At 34.3% G+C, this 14,000-nt stretch overlaps 1 protein-coding gene across 2 annotated transcripts; it reads right to left on the bottom strand.

Moving 5' to 3' along the window:
- Positions 1-562: 562 nt before the first annotated feature.
- Positions 563-13,935, bottom strand: EIF2S2 (eukaryotic translation initiation factor 2 subunit beta). 2 transcript variants are annotated; one of them, XM_026681699.2, is made up of 9 exons: positions 13,747-13,935; positions 9,800-9,980; positions 8,720-8,823; positions 8,248-8,380; positions 7,143-7,243; positions 6,604-6,752; positions 4,094-4,150; positions 2,069-2,154; positions 563-1,017 (listed from the first exon to the last, which is right to left on the bottom strand). In XM_026681699.2, the coding sequence occupies exons 1-9, from the start codon at positions 13,759-13,761 to the stop codon at positions 842-844; spliced, it is 1,002 nt and encodes a 333-aa protein (XP_026537484.1). In that variant the 5' UTR covers positions 13,762-13,935; the 3' UTR covers positions 563-841. The 2 variants fall into 2 exon arrangements, with proteins under 2 accessions (XP_026537484.1, XP_087815562.1); XM_087959436.1 differs by lacking the exon at positions 13,747-13,935 and adding an exon at positions 11,595-11,701.
- Between the last annotated feature and the right edge of the window lie 65 nt (positions 13,936-14,000).

The raw sequence follows: 14,000 nt of genomic DNA, 5'->3' as shown, positions 1-14,000 counted from the left end.
TAATAGCTGCGCTTTTTCTAACTTTGTGTTTTCATTTAAATGGGTGATACATACATAATTCATTTTTACAATTTAAAGATTTAACTTTCTTAGTACAGTACTGAAAGCTAGCATTACAAAAACTCTAGATTATGGCAATGATAATGTGCAATTACACTGCAATGTTTTCCCAAAATTACATGCATTAATATGGCATCTTGATATGGTATATTTTAATAATTTTTATTAGACCATCCTAATGCACAAAGTGAACACCAAAATGCAAAAGAAAGCTGGCTAGACAGCTAACCTAAACCCAATTAATACCAATCTCACATTTATCTGTAGGATTTGTCCCTTGTAACCAGATGATGAAATTCTTATATGCTTGGAGATATTCAACTGGGAGAACCTATTTGTGATTTAGTATTTTATGATATGTTCCATTACATTAATTCAACTGTGCCCATTTGCTTTTACAATACACTTAATTAGGACAACAAATGTTTTTATAACACAATTGGCCATGACGCTTGCATGTATTCATACTGTTAACAGAAACTAAAAAATTCAAATGAAAGAGTCACTGTTATAATAACTTTAATTTCTCTTGCATTTTACAGAATTCTATGAACAGATTAAAAAGCACCTCCTTTCTCATCACTTGACAGTTGGTAAAATATTCAGTTAGCAAATGCCAACAGCTTGAGGATCTGATCTTGCAAGAATTTCACAGACCAACCCAAAGCAAAGCAGCTTTTACTATCTTGTTTTTAATACATCGTAAATCCATTCAGGTTGTAAGCCTGTCCAGCCATTTGCACCCAGATCGTTTCGCAAAAATTCAGTGTCAACCAGCCAACTAGTTAGCTTTGGCACGGAGCTGCGCTCTCTTGCCTGTGACAGCCTGGAAACCAGTTTTAATGCTGGCAACAGAGCAGCGCGAATGGCAAGTCTCACACTGCAAAAAATATAACCTGGTGTCCTTCTGCAAGATTGTGTCTGGTGACCGACACGTATGACAGGTGACATATTCCTCTGTGGGAACAATTAAATAAGTTATATTAGCAATAAGAAATTATAAACAAATAGTAAACACATTTTTATCCATTATGCACATCATTTAAATGATCAGGTAGAGTAATTTTCAAAACCAACTGCAAACTTACTAGACTATAAAACATAAAATTAGTAAACACAGTATTGATCTTTTTCATTGCAAAGTAACTGCCCTTAAACATATTTTTTTCTGCCCATTTATTGCATGCACTTATATATCACACAAAAATAGTAGAATGTCTTGCCAACAGCTTACAACTTGAGAGAATTGACTTTTGGCTTTGGCAGATACAAAAGTCACAACCTTTTTTCAATCTAGCACAGAATTGTGAAAGAAACATTAATATGGTTCACTGTTAACACCTATCTGTTCAGGTTAAAATCTAATTATTCTAATTAGCTTTCTTCACTACTTACTAAGTTTATATCACTGGTCCATACTGTATAAAATAAGCATTCTAAATGATCAGCAACATTTGCCAGACTTCCTTTTCAATATACCATTATTCAATCCTCTGCATTGGAGATGTCTGAGATCTTTAACAGTGTACCTCTATAATCTTTTAATATGCAACTGACAATAGAACATGGAAATAACCACATAACGTTTATACTGTTCAATAGAATTCAACTAGTACCTCATTTGTTTCCATACGGTAACAATACATTTTGTAACCTTATGGAAACAAAAAATACTATTACATCAACTAAAACCAGAATGAATAATTCTTTAGTATATAACCAAAAAACCAAGGATTTACATTTTCCCATACAAACATGACTATTCAAATATAGCACTGCTATAATTGTGCTATTTGCCTTCACCTCATCAAAGATATAGTGATTCCTCAAAATGACACTTCTTACTGTAGCACTTTTTCCTTTTTGACGACCAGCAAAAGTATGGTAGTCTCAGAAGATTTTAATGAAATTACAAGGTGGTAATTTTAGCACTACTAATAGTTAAGTAAGAAGCAAGATTAAAAACTGCATGAAGCAGCATAAATCTGCAATAATAGAATACACTTACTAATATATCTTCTCAAGACATTTTCTATCTGTTTTTGTTGGAATCTTCCTTTGATTACAAGTTGGTTGTTGCCATCTATTGAACCACTGAATAAAATAAAGATATTAAAATTAGAATTGCATATTTTCAATGACATAGAGGCTTCAAGGCTTCCAAAAATGCTCACCACACTATATGCAAATCTTTGTTCAAAGGCTCTCCATTTACTGCAATCTTTTATCAGACAGTGAAGCTAAACACATTCCTAAGGGTTGGTGGTGCTATATCCAAAATAGGGCTACACAAAAATATAATGCCCGTTTAGTGTAGTGATTAAAGTCACAAATCAGAAATTGGAAAACTATGAGTTCTAGTCCTGCCTTAGGCATGAGCTAGTTGGGTGACACTGAGCCAGTCATTCTCTCATAGCCCTAGGAAGCAGGAAATGACGATGTTGCTACAAAAACTGCAAGGACTTGCCCAGGAGTCAAGACGGACTCAACAGCATGCACACACAAATGTTAATATCCTTGGCATACCCCGTAGCTTTTGTGGAAATACAACTATTTTCTTTTAAATGCTTATGGCGGGCTATGTTCTAAAACAGCTAAAAGAAAATTCTATAGACATGTGTTGCCTTCTAGGGAAAAACACAACAGAAAAAACAGTATACTGAGCATAAATGATAGAAATGGAACAGAATAATAAAAAGAGAATAAATGAAACATCTCTGTATCCTTCTTATCCCCACATTGCAGCTGAGCCAAACAAGTGGCCATTGCAGACAGAATGGCAATCAGTAGTGCTAGCAGAATATTTCTGGCTGATAACTGATAAATGTGTACAAAAGTTTTGAAGGTTAGAAGTGGTATTCAAGTTAATCTGGGTTCCTGATCAGAAAGATTCTATATCTTGTAAGTTAAAGTAAAGATAGTTTTTCTTTAAAGTTTTTCCTCAGGCCACTTCACAAGGAATTGTTATATTTTTCAAAAGTTTGAATACTTATTACAAACTCTATGTGTATCAGTACTGTGTATGGAAATATTTTGCATACGTAGAAAGATATGTATCTTTATTATTTTGAACTTCTCAATCACAGACTCCCCATTATATATAGATACCAAGGAAAAATTGTAATATTAAAAGGTCAGCCTCTACTTGACCACAACTAATCCCATACTGCAAAAAAGAGCTTGAAATAATAAATCCGTCAACTAAGTAATAAACAGGAGGCTCTAGGAAGATGTTGTCTATGCCAGACGCACTCAGCGAAAGTGGACATTTAGAGCAAAGAGTGGGAACCAAAACTTTCATTTTGTGAGAAAAGCCTATAGCAGGAGTTGTATATATGCAATCACTTTATGTGATGAATCTTAACTGCACAAACAAAGGTAACAGGTTATTTGGTGAAGTGTTCCTCTCTCTGATGAAATTTAACTATTTCAGCTTTTAAATATGTATTAGCAATATTCCAAGAATCAATCAAGGAGGGGTGGGGAACTCTAATGTGCAAATGGCTATATGAAGGGAAGCTGGTGAAAAAATCCATTTCCTTACGTTTAAATTTTTAAAAAGCACAGCATATCAAAAATAGATATTTTTAATATAAAGACTTCCTTTAGATTTCCACCCTTGAAGATTTGGTGCAGCCATTCTGAAGGTCTTCCCAGGTTTCTGTATGTACATAAGCATGTGGAAAAGAAAAGAACTTCTTGTAAAGAATTCATCAAAGCAGAAGCACCAAATCTTTACCAAGGCATAGCTGCTTTCACAAGTGCCACTTGGCTGAAACAAAAGTTCCATCTGAATTATCTGCACAGCTTTATTAAAAATATAAAACCTACAAGTTGTGCATTAAATTCTATAACATTAAATAATCATTGAAGCACAAGTTACTCAAACCAATTTTTAAAATGGCTTACATCAACACTGTTGTTTTTGAAGCTGAAGAGATATCATAATCTCTGTACAGAGGCTACTATCAAAAATTCAGAAACATTCATGACGAATAAATATCACAGAAAAAACTAAGTTTGAAGAACTTACCTTGTACCCAATTCTGCCAGCAAAAAAGCCAGGAGATGTTTAGGTTGACGATGTAATCTAAAAGTATGAAAGTTTATCTAGTTACCAAAAAACAAGTACTTAGAATACATACGTCTCTTTTATTATCATAGTGTAGCATGTGGCATATGCAATGCCAATACAAATAGTTGACACTTTAAAAAAAAAAAAAAAGCTAATGTCTTTGTAGAATATTTGAAGAAGATAAAATAGGAGTCAGTGAAAAGGAACTAAAGGTAGCTTAGGCCATCCCCAAGATAATAACCTCAAGGAAAACATAATATTAAATTTGTTCATGAACTCTGAAACAGCAAAATGACATTTATCTAATATCAGATATGGCAATGCACCGTAAGTTACAATAGCACATTTTGTTTATCTAAAGAAAACTGTTTGCAGTGAAGTTTCACATGAATGAGATCAAGACTTTCAGTGAATGATTTACACAATGAGTCAAAACTGAACTGTCTGGAGCTTCACATCTTTGAAATGTCATCTCAAGAAACTAGGTATAGTTTACAAATTATAATGAATAGATTTCTTTCTCAGAGTAAGCCAAAACCAAACCAAACACCTTATGCCAGTACTATTATGGGTATTCTAAAAAAAACATCCAGCTATTGTACAGATAGCCCTCATGGCCACTATTGTCAGAAATTGTGATGGCCATTAAGGACATGATTGCCTCACTTAGAACCCTTCACCCCTGCTCTGTCTAATGCAATTGTTAATGAATGCACACGTCATTAAACAGAGGGTACAGGAAGCCCTGGGAGGCCTAGTACAGTTCATGTCCCAGGCCTCTCAAGATTTCCCCTCATTCCAAGGTAACCCATGTTCCACTTTCCATCCCTTGGGCCTACTTCACACACTACCAGGTCTCATACCCTCCTCCTCCTCACCTCATGTCACCCATTTAGCACATATCTTTCAAAGGTTTCTGGGGCTCAGATTAAAAAAGCAAAGCAATTCACTCTGTCACTGGGTTACATGACATGATCCTGGAAGCAGCCATTTTTCTGAGTAGCCACAATTCAACGTGACCACTTGGAAAAAGGCAACTGCTCCCGGGATCATGCCATGTAGGCAGCAACTTGCCATGCTTTACTAACCCAAACTCCACAGCATGGATATACAGAACATGGCAAAATACTACCAAGCTCACATTAGGGAAGCATAGCAAACCACTTTGTTACTGACCACAATTCAATGTGGAAAATGCCTCTTTCAGGATCGTGCCACATGGCCCAGCAACAGAGTGGTCTATTGTCTTTCCTTAATCAAGCTCCAGAGATCTTTGAAAACTGAGGAAGGTGTGCAGCCCAATGGTATGGGAGGCCTGTGGAGACCAGTGGGGGAATGGGGAACACTGCAGCATCTCTGCACTGAATCGTAAGAGTGAGTGATTGCAGAGGTGCTGCAGCTGCCACAACTTTGGGATGAGGTTGTAAGTAGCTTTTGTTAATCCATCTTAAGTCAAGGACTACTTGTATAAAAATATTTTGTTCGACATTACAACCTGTACATATAAAGAAATTTATTTCAAAGTATAACCCCATGCCCTTATGTACTTTGCTGAATTCACTATTCAAGCATTTAACTAACTATTTGTATGTAAGCTAACCTCAATTCCAATATCTCATTATATCTTGACTTTCCCAAGCTTTACAGGTTCAGTCTAGAGGTCTGAAGAAAAACTTTTAAGGATGCAGCTGAAAAATCAATATTTCCTGCTGGCTATTGTTTCATATTAATTATATTTCCTCTTAATTAATCATTATTTTGGTGGTTCTAAAACACTTCCAGATATTAGCCCAACCTCACTAGGAATTTTTCTAGCACAAATGAACAGGAATTTCACAAAAACCATAAAAAGAGTATAAAAAGAGTTCACCCGGGGTAAGCCGCTTTCCAAAAAGAAGTTTTATGTATTTATGTTTTGTGTAATGTTTGTTTAAGTTTGACAGGATGTGGAAGAGCACTAATGAAATTATATTCAATGAGTATATAACTTCAAGGCAGAAGAAATATGATTAAATAGAAGGAAAGAGAGTAATAAAGAGAAGTTTGGAAAAGATATGAAGTTGATTAGATAAGATAAATATATATATTAAATTATAGAAATGTGATAATTTGGAATTATCTTCTTTTTAAACAAGATGGTTTATTTGTTTCTTTTAGAAAAGATATTTTATGTTACTACATCCTATGTTCTGTTTGTTTGTGTATTGTATTTAAAAAAAAAACTAATAAAGTTTGTTAAAAAAACAAACCATATTCATTACTTGGCTAAAAGAATTTCCAGTTGATCATTGAATGAATCCTGTACACTTGCAACAGTCATTTCAGAATAAGATATCTGCACTTGCAGATGAATTAACTGTTTTGTCTATGTAACCTCACAGTTCATAACTGAACAATAGTGATAACACAATTCCTTGACCCCAACTTTTACTAATTCCTCTCCCAAACTGCAATGTAAAAAAACTTACAGTTTACAGATATCTGTGAAGTTAACAAATGATGTTTTTTTTGTTCCTACTCTTACAACCTGGGGAGGTTTCATAACAAATTTTCTTTTTTCACCAGCTACCATATCAGGATTTTTTTCCCTCATGATGTTAAATACACGATTCAGCAACTGCAAGGATAAAGAAAAGAATATCAAAAATTAATTAAAATTGATTAATATAAATTGACACTAGTACATATTCATGTCTTAATTTATTTACTGGGGGGGGGAGGGGTGGAAAGCATAGAATTTTCTCTGAATTCGAAAAGTCAGCATAGTAAGATTTTTAAAAAATTCTCCTTCTCTAAAAGTATTTTATTTATTTAAAATATGCATGTTCTACTCATAATTCCTTAATCCTGAAGTAGAATAAACAATTCAATCTAAGATAACAAAGCTGTATTTCTCTTCATTTTAGTATAAATCCAAAGCAATATTTAAACTCAATTTATATTATGCTCCCCAGATTACAAAAAAAACCAATAGATGAATTAGTTAAAAGGTATGGAAAGTATTTACCTCATCATATGTGTAATCCCTTTCCGAGCCTGCCCATGCAGGTCCTAACTGACAGCTAAAAGAGATTCCATCATCTTTTTTGCTATCATCATCTTCCAATGCTGCAAAATTAAACATTATTTCATACTCTATCAATTTCCATTCCACAATGTGCACAGCATATTTTTATGTGACACAAACACGTATATTTTTCAGCCAGAACCTCTTACATTAGACCCTTTGCTAAATGAGGAGATACTGGGGGAAAAAGGAAAGCTAATCCAAATAGTATTAAGAATAAGGTGAGACATAGCTTTTGGAAAGGCAAATTTATCTTTCCTCTCTTTACACAGAAGTTGAAGTTCAGTAATGCTAGTTTCCAAAAAAGTTCCAATAGAAAATATCATTATCCCATATCAAATGAAATTTAATACCTGTTTAGGTTTAAGAATGTACTTTTGTTTCTTATTTAGTTTTGTGATGCCCATGATGTCTGAATGTCTACACAGGCATGAAATCTGAGCTTTCCAAAGACAACTATACACTAATGTTATTATAACTATAACACTAATGGTTAATAACATATATTGGGCTGAATTACAATGCTTTTTAATGTGTTTTTGAAAATGTAAAACCATAAATCACGGATTTATTGGAATACCCATACTGAATTATGTTGCTCTAAAACTATCCCCACACCTTTCAAATACTTTGAAGTATTATCTTGGATTCTGAAAAGGCAAATGAAAGAGACATGAAGATCTGGGACAAAGAGAACAAAGAGTGAAAATGGCTGCATAGCTAGAGGTTAGAAAGCATAAGAGCCTCATTGAAGCACTCAGTTATTGGATTCACAACTTCTCCTTTGCCCTCTGAAATTAAATTGCTAATGGCTTATGGCAATGTGGAAGACACTGTGGTACCCTGTACAATAACATCAATGAAGATGGCCAATGTATTGGACCAAAACTTTCTCTACATCTGCAGCATTTGACAGAATGCTAATAGCTACAATAGCTTGTCTTCCACCCTGGTTATAAAATTAAAATATAGTTACATTTTTTGTATCAACCTTCAGTGTTACCAACTTTGACCAACAGCAACAGATACCACCCAAAAAAGTTACCTTCTTCTTTATCTAATACTTCATCCTCATCTGTAAACTTTGCCGTCTTTCTTTTCTTCTTCTTTCCTAACATGATATCAAGGTCATCTTCTGGTTCTACTGTTTCTTGCACATCAACCTCAATTTTTAGATCCTTGAGAACAATTGGGGGTAGGGAAGAAGAAAAAGATTAATAATAATGATACAAGCAGTAGATATAAAATAATGTACAGTAATTTAAAATATGTACCTCTGTTGATCATGACAATAATCAACTAATTCAGAGGTCACCTATGAAGCAAAAGTCTAGGGGATGTATTAGAATGTCTTTAATATAATTTTGGGTTTTTTACTGATAATATACAGTAGCAAGTTTCTTCCTCTTTTAAGCTGAGAGCACAATATAGACAGCTATTTGGAGGTGGGGGGAAACCTAAATCTTAAGTTAGTTAAATGAAGAAACAAACATGCCTTTAAATCTGTGTTAACTTACCTTCAATCCCTCTTCAGCTTCATCAATATCAAATATCTTTTTTGTTTTTTTCTTCTTTTTCTTCTGATTAAAGAAGGTTAAGTCATCTAAATCATTTGATGCATCTGAAATGGAAAGGCAGCACTTTACTGACATCCAGATTACCTTATGAGTATGGAAGAAACATGCCTGAATATATTTATCAAGAAATTTAAGCAAGCTTGTGACAATGAAGTCAGACAACTTCAATAATAAAACACATTAAGAAAAATTAAAAATTAAATTAGACTATTTCAATAATGTATAAAATATTGATTTCAACTTTTATACATTATATCTGGATCTCTATAACTCAGGATGTAATAACTGGGAAACAATTTATAAGAATATTTTTTCAAACATGCTTACTACAAAATCCTTGACAACATTTACTTCAATGCCTTATTGGCCTTAACAGTAATAAGTCAGAAAAACATAATTATTTTAAAGCCAGACAATAAAATAAAGATAATTTTTTTTATTTATTAAATTTATATGCCACCCATCTTGATAGCTAAAGCTACTTCAACTTAATTTCTCATGAAATTTTATCACGAAATACAGAAATGTAAGTAAGAGTCCAATTCTAAAATATTAAGTTAGATGATTCATACTAATGAACCAGGAATCTGTATTAGAAGCTGGCAATCTGTATTAATATTTATATTCAGGAAACAAAGCAAACCATTAAGCTATGGCTTTATGAAATAGGTGTGCTTCAGCCTGTATATTTTGGAGTTTGAAGTTTGGAGACATACAATGGAAACATACAATGCAATAGCATTTTTTAAATGACCTTCCATCCTCTCCATGAAAGTCAAGCCAGCAACACAAAGTTCTCTTATTCATTTCTATCTTCCATGAATAGTGGTACGAGAGCAACATATTCACAGCCAGACAGTAAATGAAGTCTGAATACATTTTCCAAGCATTTTATTAAGCATTCTGCTGCTTAACATATGGGCTTCTCTGGAAAGCTTTAAAAAAGCACAAATTAAATGTCGCAGAAAAATAAAAAAAGAAACAGAAAACAGGATTTCTGGTAGATATATAATAGCTTACCTTTCTTTCTGCTGTCCTCTTCGTCAGCTTCTATATCTTTGTCTTCTGCTGGTTCTGGCTCTACTTCTTTTGTTTCTAATAGCTGTGTCTCCTCTGTTTGTGCATCACCACCTTCTTCATCAAGCATAAAAGGCTTCTTTTTCTTCTTCTTCTTCTTGCTCATAGTAGGGTCGAAGATCATCTGCAAGAAACAACAATATTTTCTTAACACAAATTTGCAACATAATACAAAAACATTGCCCAAATTTGTAAGTATACATATAAATATAAACATTAAATTATTAATCAAATACAACATAAATAGAAAGCTTATAAAATAAGATATCTACCATGCTGTAGAGTACATTAGGAAATAACTGAAAACTTAATATGGAAAAAATAGAAAACTTTTCATAATTCAAACAGTGAAATAATCTACACAACCCAACACACCAAGATTGGTTTCCCAGCAATTTAAAGATCTACTAGTTTTAACAATTGTTAATAATTTCACCAAAACATATTTAGCTTTTTTTAAGGCACCCATTACTAAGTTCCAGAAGGAATAGCAACATCTGGTATTCAAGTATTAGGTGGGAATTTATTACACTAAATCATTAATCTGAAAATAAACACACCTTCATCTCAATTATCAAACTGTTTATTATATAACCACAAAACTACTGTAGTTTTGAATCCTGTAGAACAAGAAGCTGATACTACGGACTTCTCTCACCAAACTCGTTCTGGATAGTCTTCCAAAAATTCAGATCAAATGTTGAAGGTAATCCAAGTCCTGTATATTCTAGCTGAAAACTGCAATCCCGTGTTTACTTTCCAGTAAATTACACTGAATGAAGTGAGTTTTTTTGCTAGAAAGCATATATTTCTGCCAAACCTATCTAGATCTATCAATTTTTCACACACCTATACAGAAAAGTTTTGTTTATGCATTTCATAAACTATTATAAGCTTAATTATAGTACTCTACATCTTAGAGTAATCCTATAATGGAATCACACCATACTAACTGGTTATACTGGACTTTTTAAAAGTATTTCCTTAAAAGACATATACAAACATACAAACATATTAATTTATATTTAAAGACAAGAAACCCTAAGTCTTTGAATGCATTTAATATTAGAAACTAGCTATAATATTCTTTTTTGTAGAGAACAGAAACCAAAAATTGTATCTCAAATATCATCAACTTAAAGTTCATTAAATTAGTTCTTTCCATTTTAATTGTCCACTTAATGCAGAGATAGGAACTTGTCCAAAATCAAATGGCATAAATGTAAAACTGAGAGAATCTTTCTGCATCTCTCAAAATGTCGGCTACAGCTAGCACAAAATAAGTTTTTCCTCAAAAAGGAAACTGGCATCTAGCACTCTCTTGTATTCCAGACTCCTTTTGGTTTTTAAAAATAAAACAATCTGTTAAAAGGTAGGTAGGTGATTACCCTGGTTAACATCAAGTATCCATAGGCAACAGAATGAGCATCCCTGATCTAATGTCTCTTTAATATCTATGTTAAAGTATTACTGTTAAAATATCTGAAGTTCTAAAGAGATATGTCTGTATTTTTTTACCACACAGATTAAACCTATCCTAATGATATCAATAGTGGTCAAGATAGGAGAACAAATACCCAATGAGCCAATCAATAAATTGACCTTCTAGGACTGTAGACAAGGAGAAATTCTTCACATGTCCCAATGTTGTTTCAATTGGTAAACTTTTTAAAGCAAATAATGGGGCATGAAGACTAAAGGTGGGAGGAGAAAGACAAAATACCCATACATTACTTACATTTGGCTGGTATAACACAACCCCATTTTCATCTAATGTAAAGCATTTTGCTGTAACCAAGATGAAATTAAATTTCTTTTAGCTGGAGAGAAATTATTAAGCTGTATGAGACCAATCTTTAGTACAAGTATTATAGCTAGGAAATCAATTTTATAGGTTTTGGACTTATGATCCATATGCCATCAAGCAGTTGTAAACAATAAAAGAAAAAACCATGAGGTGTCTATTCCTGAATTCATATTTCAAAAAGATTAAGTTCATCATTATATGGAATACAGATCTACACCGACATGCTGGCAGAAACCGTATTATTAAACGACTTAAAAATTAAACTGATACATTAATAGCCATCTTAACTGCACCAGTAAAACTGACATTTTATTATTAAATCATTTATTTCATGAAGAACAGAAAAGTTCTAAATATCTGGAAATCTACCTTGTTTTTCATCCTTCTGTAGGCAGTGCTTCATAATTATTCCTTAAAAAACCTACTTTACATTTGTTTTCCAAGTATTGCATTAAAATCTTTTTAAGTGTTTCTGCTAAAAAGAGGGACCTAAAAATGAATCATTCCACCAACCAAACTGAATCAAAAACCAATCATACATGATTTAAATAAATCACTGGACTACAACTGGGAGTTGACAATATGAACTGACAGTTCAATAATAGCTTACTCTAGGGGTTTGAATTTTTATTTAATCAAACTTGCTTAGGCAAAGCAACTGCTAAATCTCACTCTTGCTTTATGGGCATGCTTTCAGTGAAAAGTAGCAGTAGCAAAGTTTGTGACATGAAAATTAAATTTTAATTATCAAAAGTAGTGTATTTCTTGCCAAATCTGAAATGAAATTATTAGTTCAATTCACAGCAAACCATATCAAGTTATCATTTTATGGAGTAGCAGTACCATAAAATTTGACACCACCAGCTTTATAAATAATGTAGAGGTCTATTCAAATCGGTCTTATATTCTAATTTATTACAAACTCACATTCTATATTGCCCAGACTGAAAGATAAAACTATTTTCCCTCTGCAAAACGAGTCTCTCCACTTAAGGATTGAAAACATATTTCCAAAAACAGGAAGAAATTGATTCACATACTGCTTAACAGGAACAGTTTAAAGGATCATGACAAAGGCTTCAAAATTCTTTTTAATTTTAAAATGAGGCATTTTTGCTTTAAACAGGAAAGATAAGCAAAAGCTTTCCCTAGTTTTTGCTCAGGTATCAATAAATCTTTAGGAATCATAGGGTCTGAATAACAGGATTGCAGTGAAATAATGGGATTATTCTGCCCATGAAAAGTTCTAGGGAGTTCAAGATCGTTTTATTATTAACTTAAATTTATTGGCACCCAACTCCAATGAAGCCACAACTTCTCCTGGATATATTTACGCGAGGTTTCTGATGTTCGTTCTAGAGATTTGAAAAATTACTATTAACAGTTTACTTTGGAAAGAAACCCCAGAGTGATGGCAAGCACAGGTATATAAGTCTTCTAACTGAATCTGAAAGCAGTGCTTCATTTATTACAAATTTGAATAGACTCCAAATCGGGCTGCTAGAGCAGCAACCTAATAGGGATCCTTCCAAAACCGAAGGTTTTCCGAGCCACGCCATTCACAAAAATCAACATTTCATCAGGCGCTTATAGTAGGGAAGACGCTCCTCCATTCCAAGCACATTAGACGCATCCCGCAACCATGTCTGTCTCATTGTTGCTCATGTCTTTTCAAAACAGCGGTTCTTTAAAATATGTATATATATGTGTGTGTGTGTGTGAAACATTCCTGCTTTCTCAAATAAACTGCAGTGGGGTGGAGGTGGCATTAACTCAGTTTGACCTAAGGCGGGAAAGGGGGTTAAAGGATGGCTTCCTTATTTCACCGGGCGGGCGGGCGGGGGGAGAAGAGCGACCAAGGACAAAGGAGAAGTTTCCTCAAAAGCTACTCAGGCGAAAAATAAGCCTGGCTCCTAAACGTATCACACCGACTGGGAGAAGGGAGCTGGCTTTGCTCAGGGAAGCTAATTCAACCGGGCTCTGATCAGGGTGCGGGCAGGCCTCAGGCCCAGCTCCTCACATGGCGGCGGCCACAGCCCTAGCCTCACGCCGCCCCAGGCCTGGGCACCTCTCTTGTCCTCACCTCGTCTCCCGACATGGCGACGGCTCTCCCTGACCGTCAAAGCAGAAAGTCAGAAACGCCCGTCTCGGGTGGGGGGGAGAAGAAGAAAAAAAAAAAACCCCACAACGCTGCCCAGGAAGTCAATCGCTCAGCCCGTCTTGCTCGCCTCGCCGCCGCGCTCAGCTCTTGCATCAGCAGTAGCAGCAGCAGGAGGAGGAGGAGACAGAAAACAGCACGTTTGTCCCGGATGGGAGCATGCGTCGCAGGCCTTCTTC

The sequence above is a fragment of the Notechis scutatus genome, chromosome 3 (genome assembly GCF_049901735.1).
Source record: "Notechis scutatus isolate UNSWTSFEM ecotype Mainland chromosome 3, rNotScu1.2, whole genome shotgun sequence".
Taxonomy (NCBI): Eukaryota; Metazoa; Chordata; class Lepidosauria; order Squamata; family Elapidae; genus Notechis; species Notechis scutatus.
This window is presented reverse-complemented; position numbering and strand designations above follow the sequence as displayed.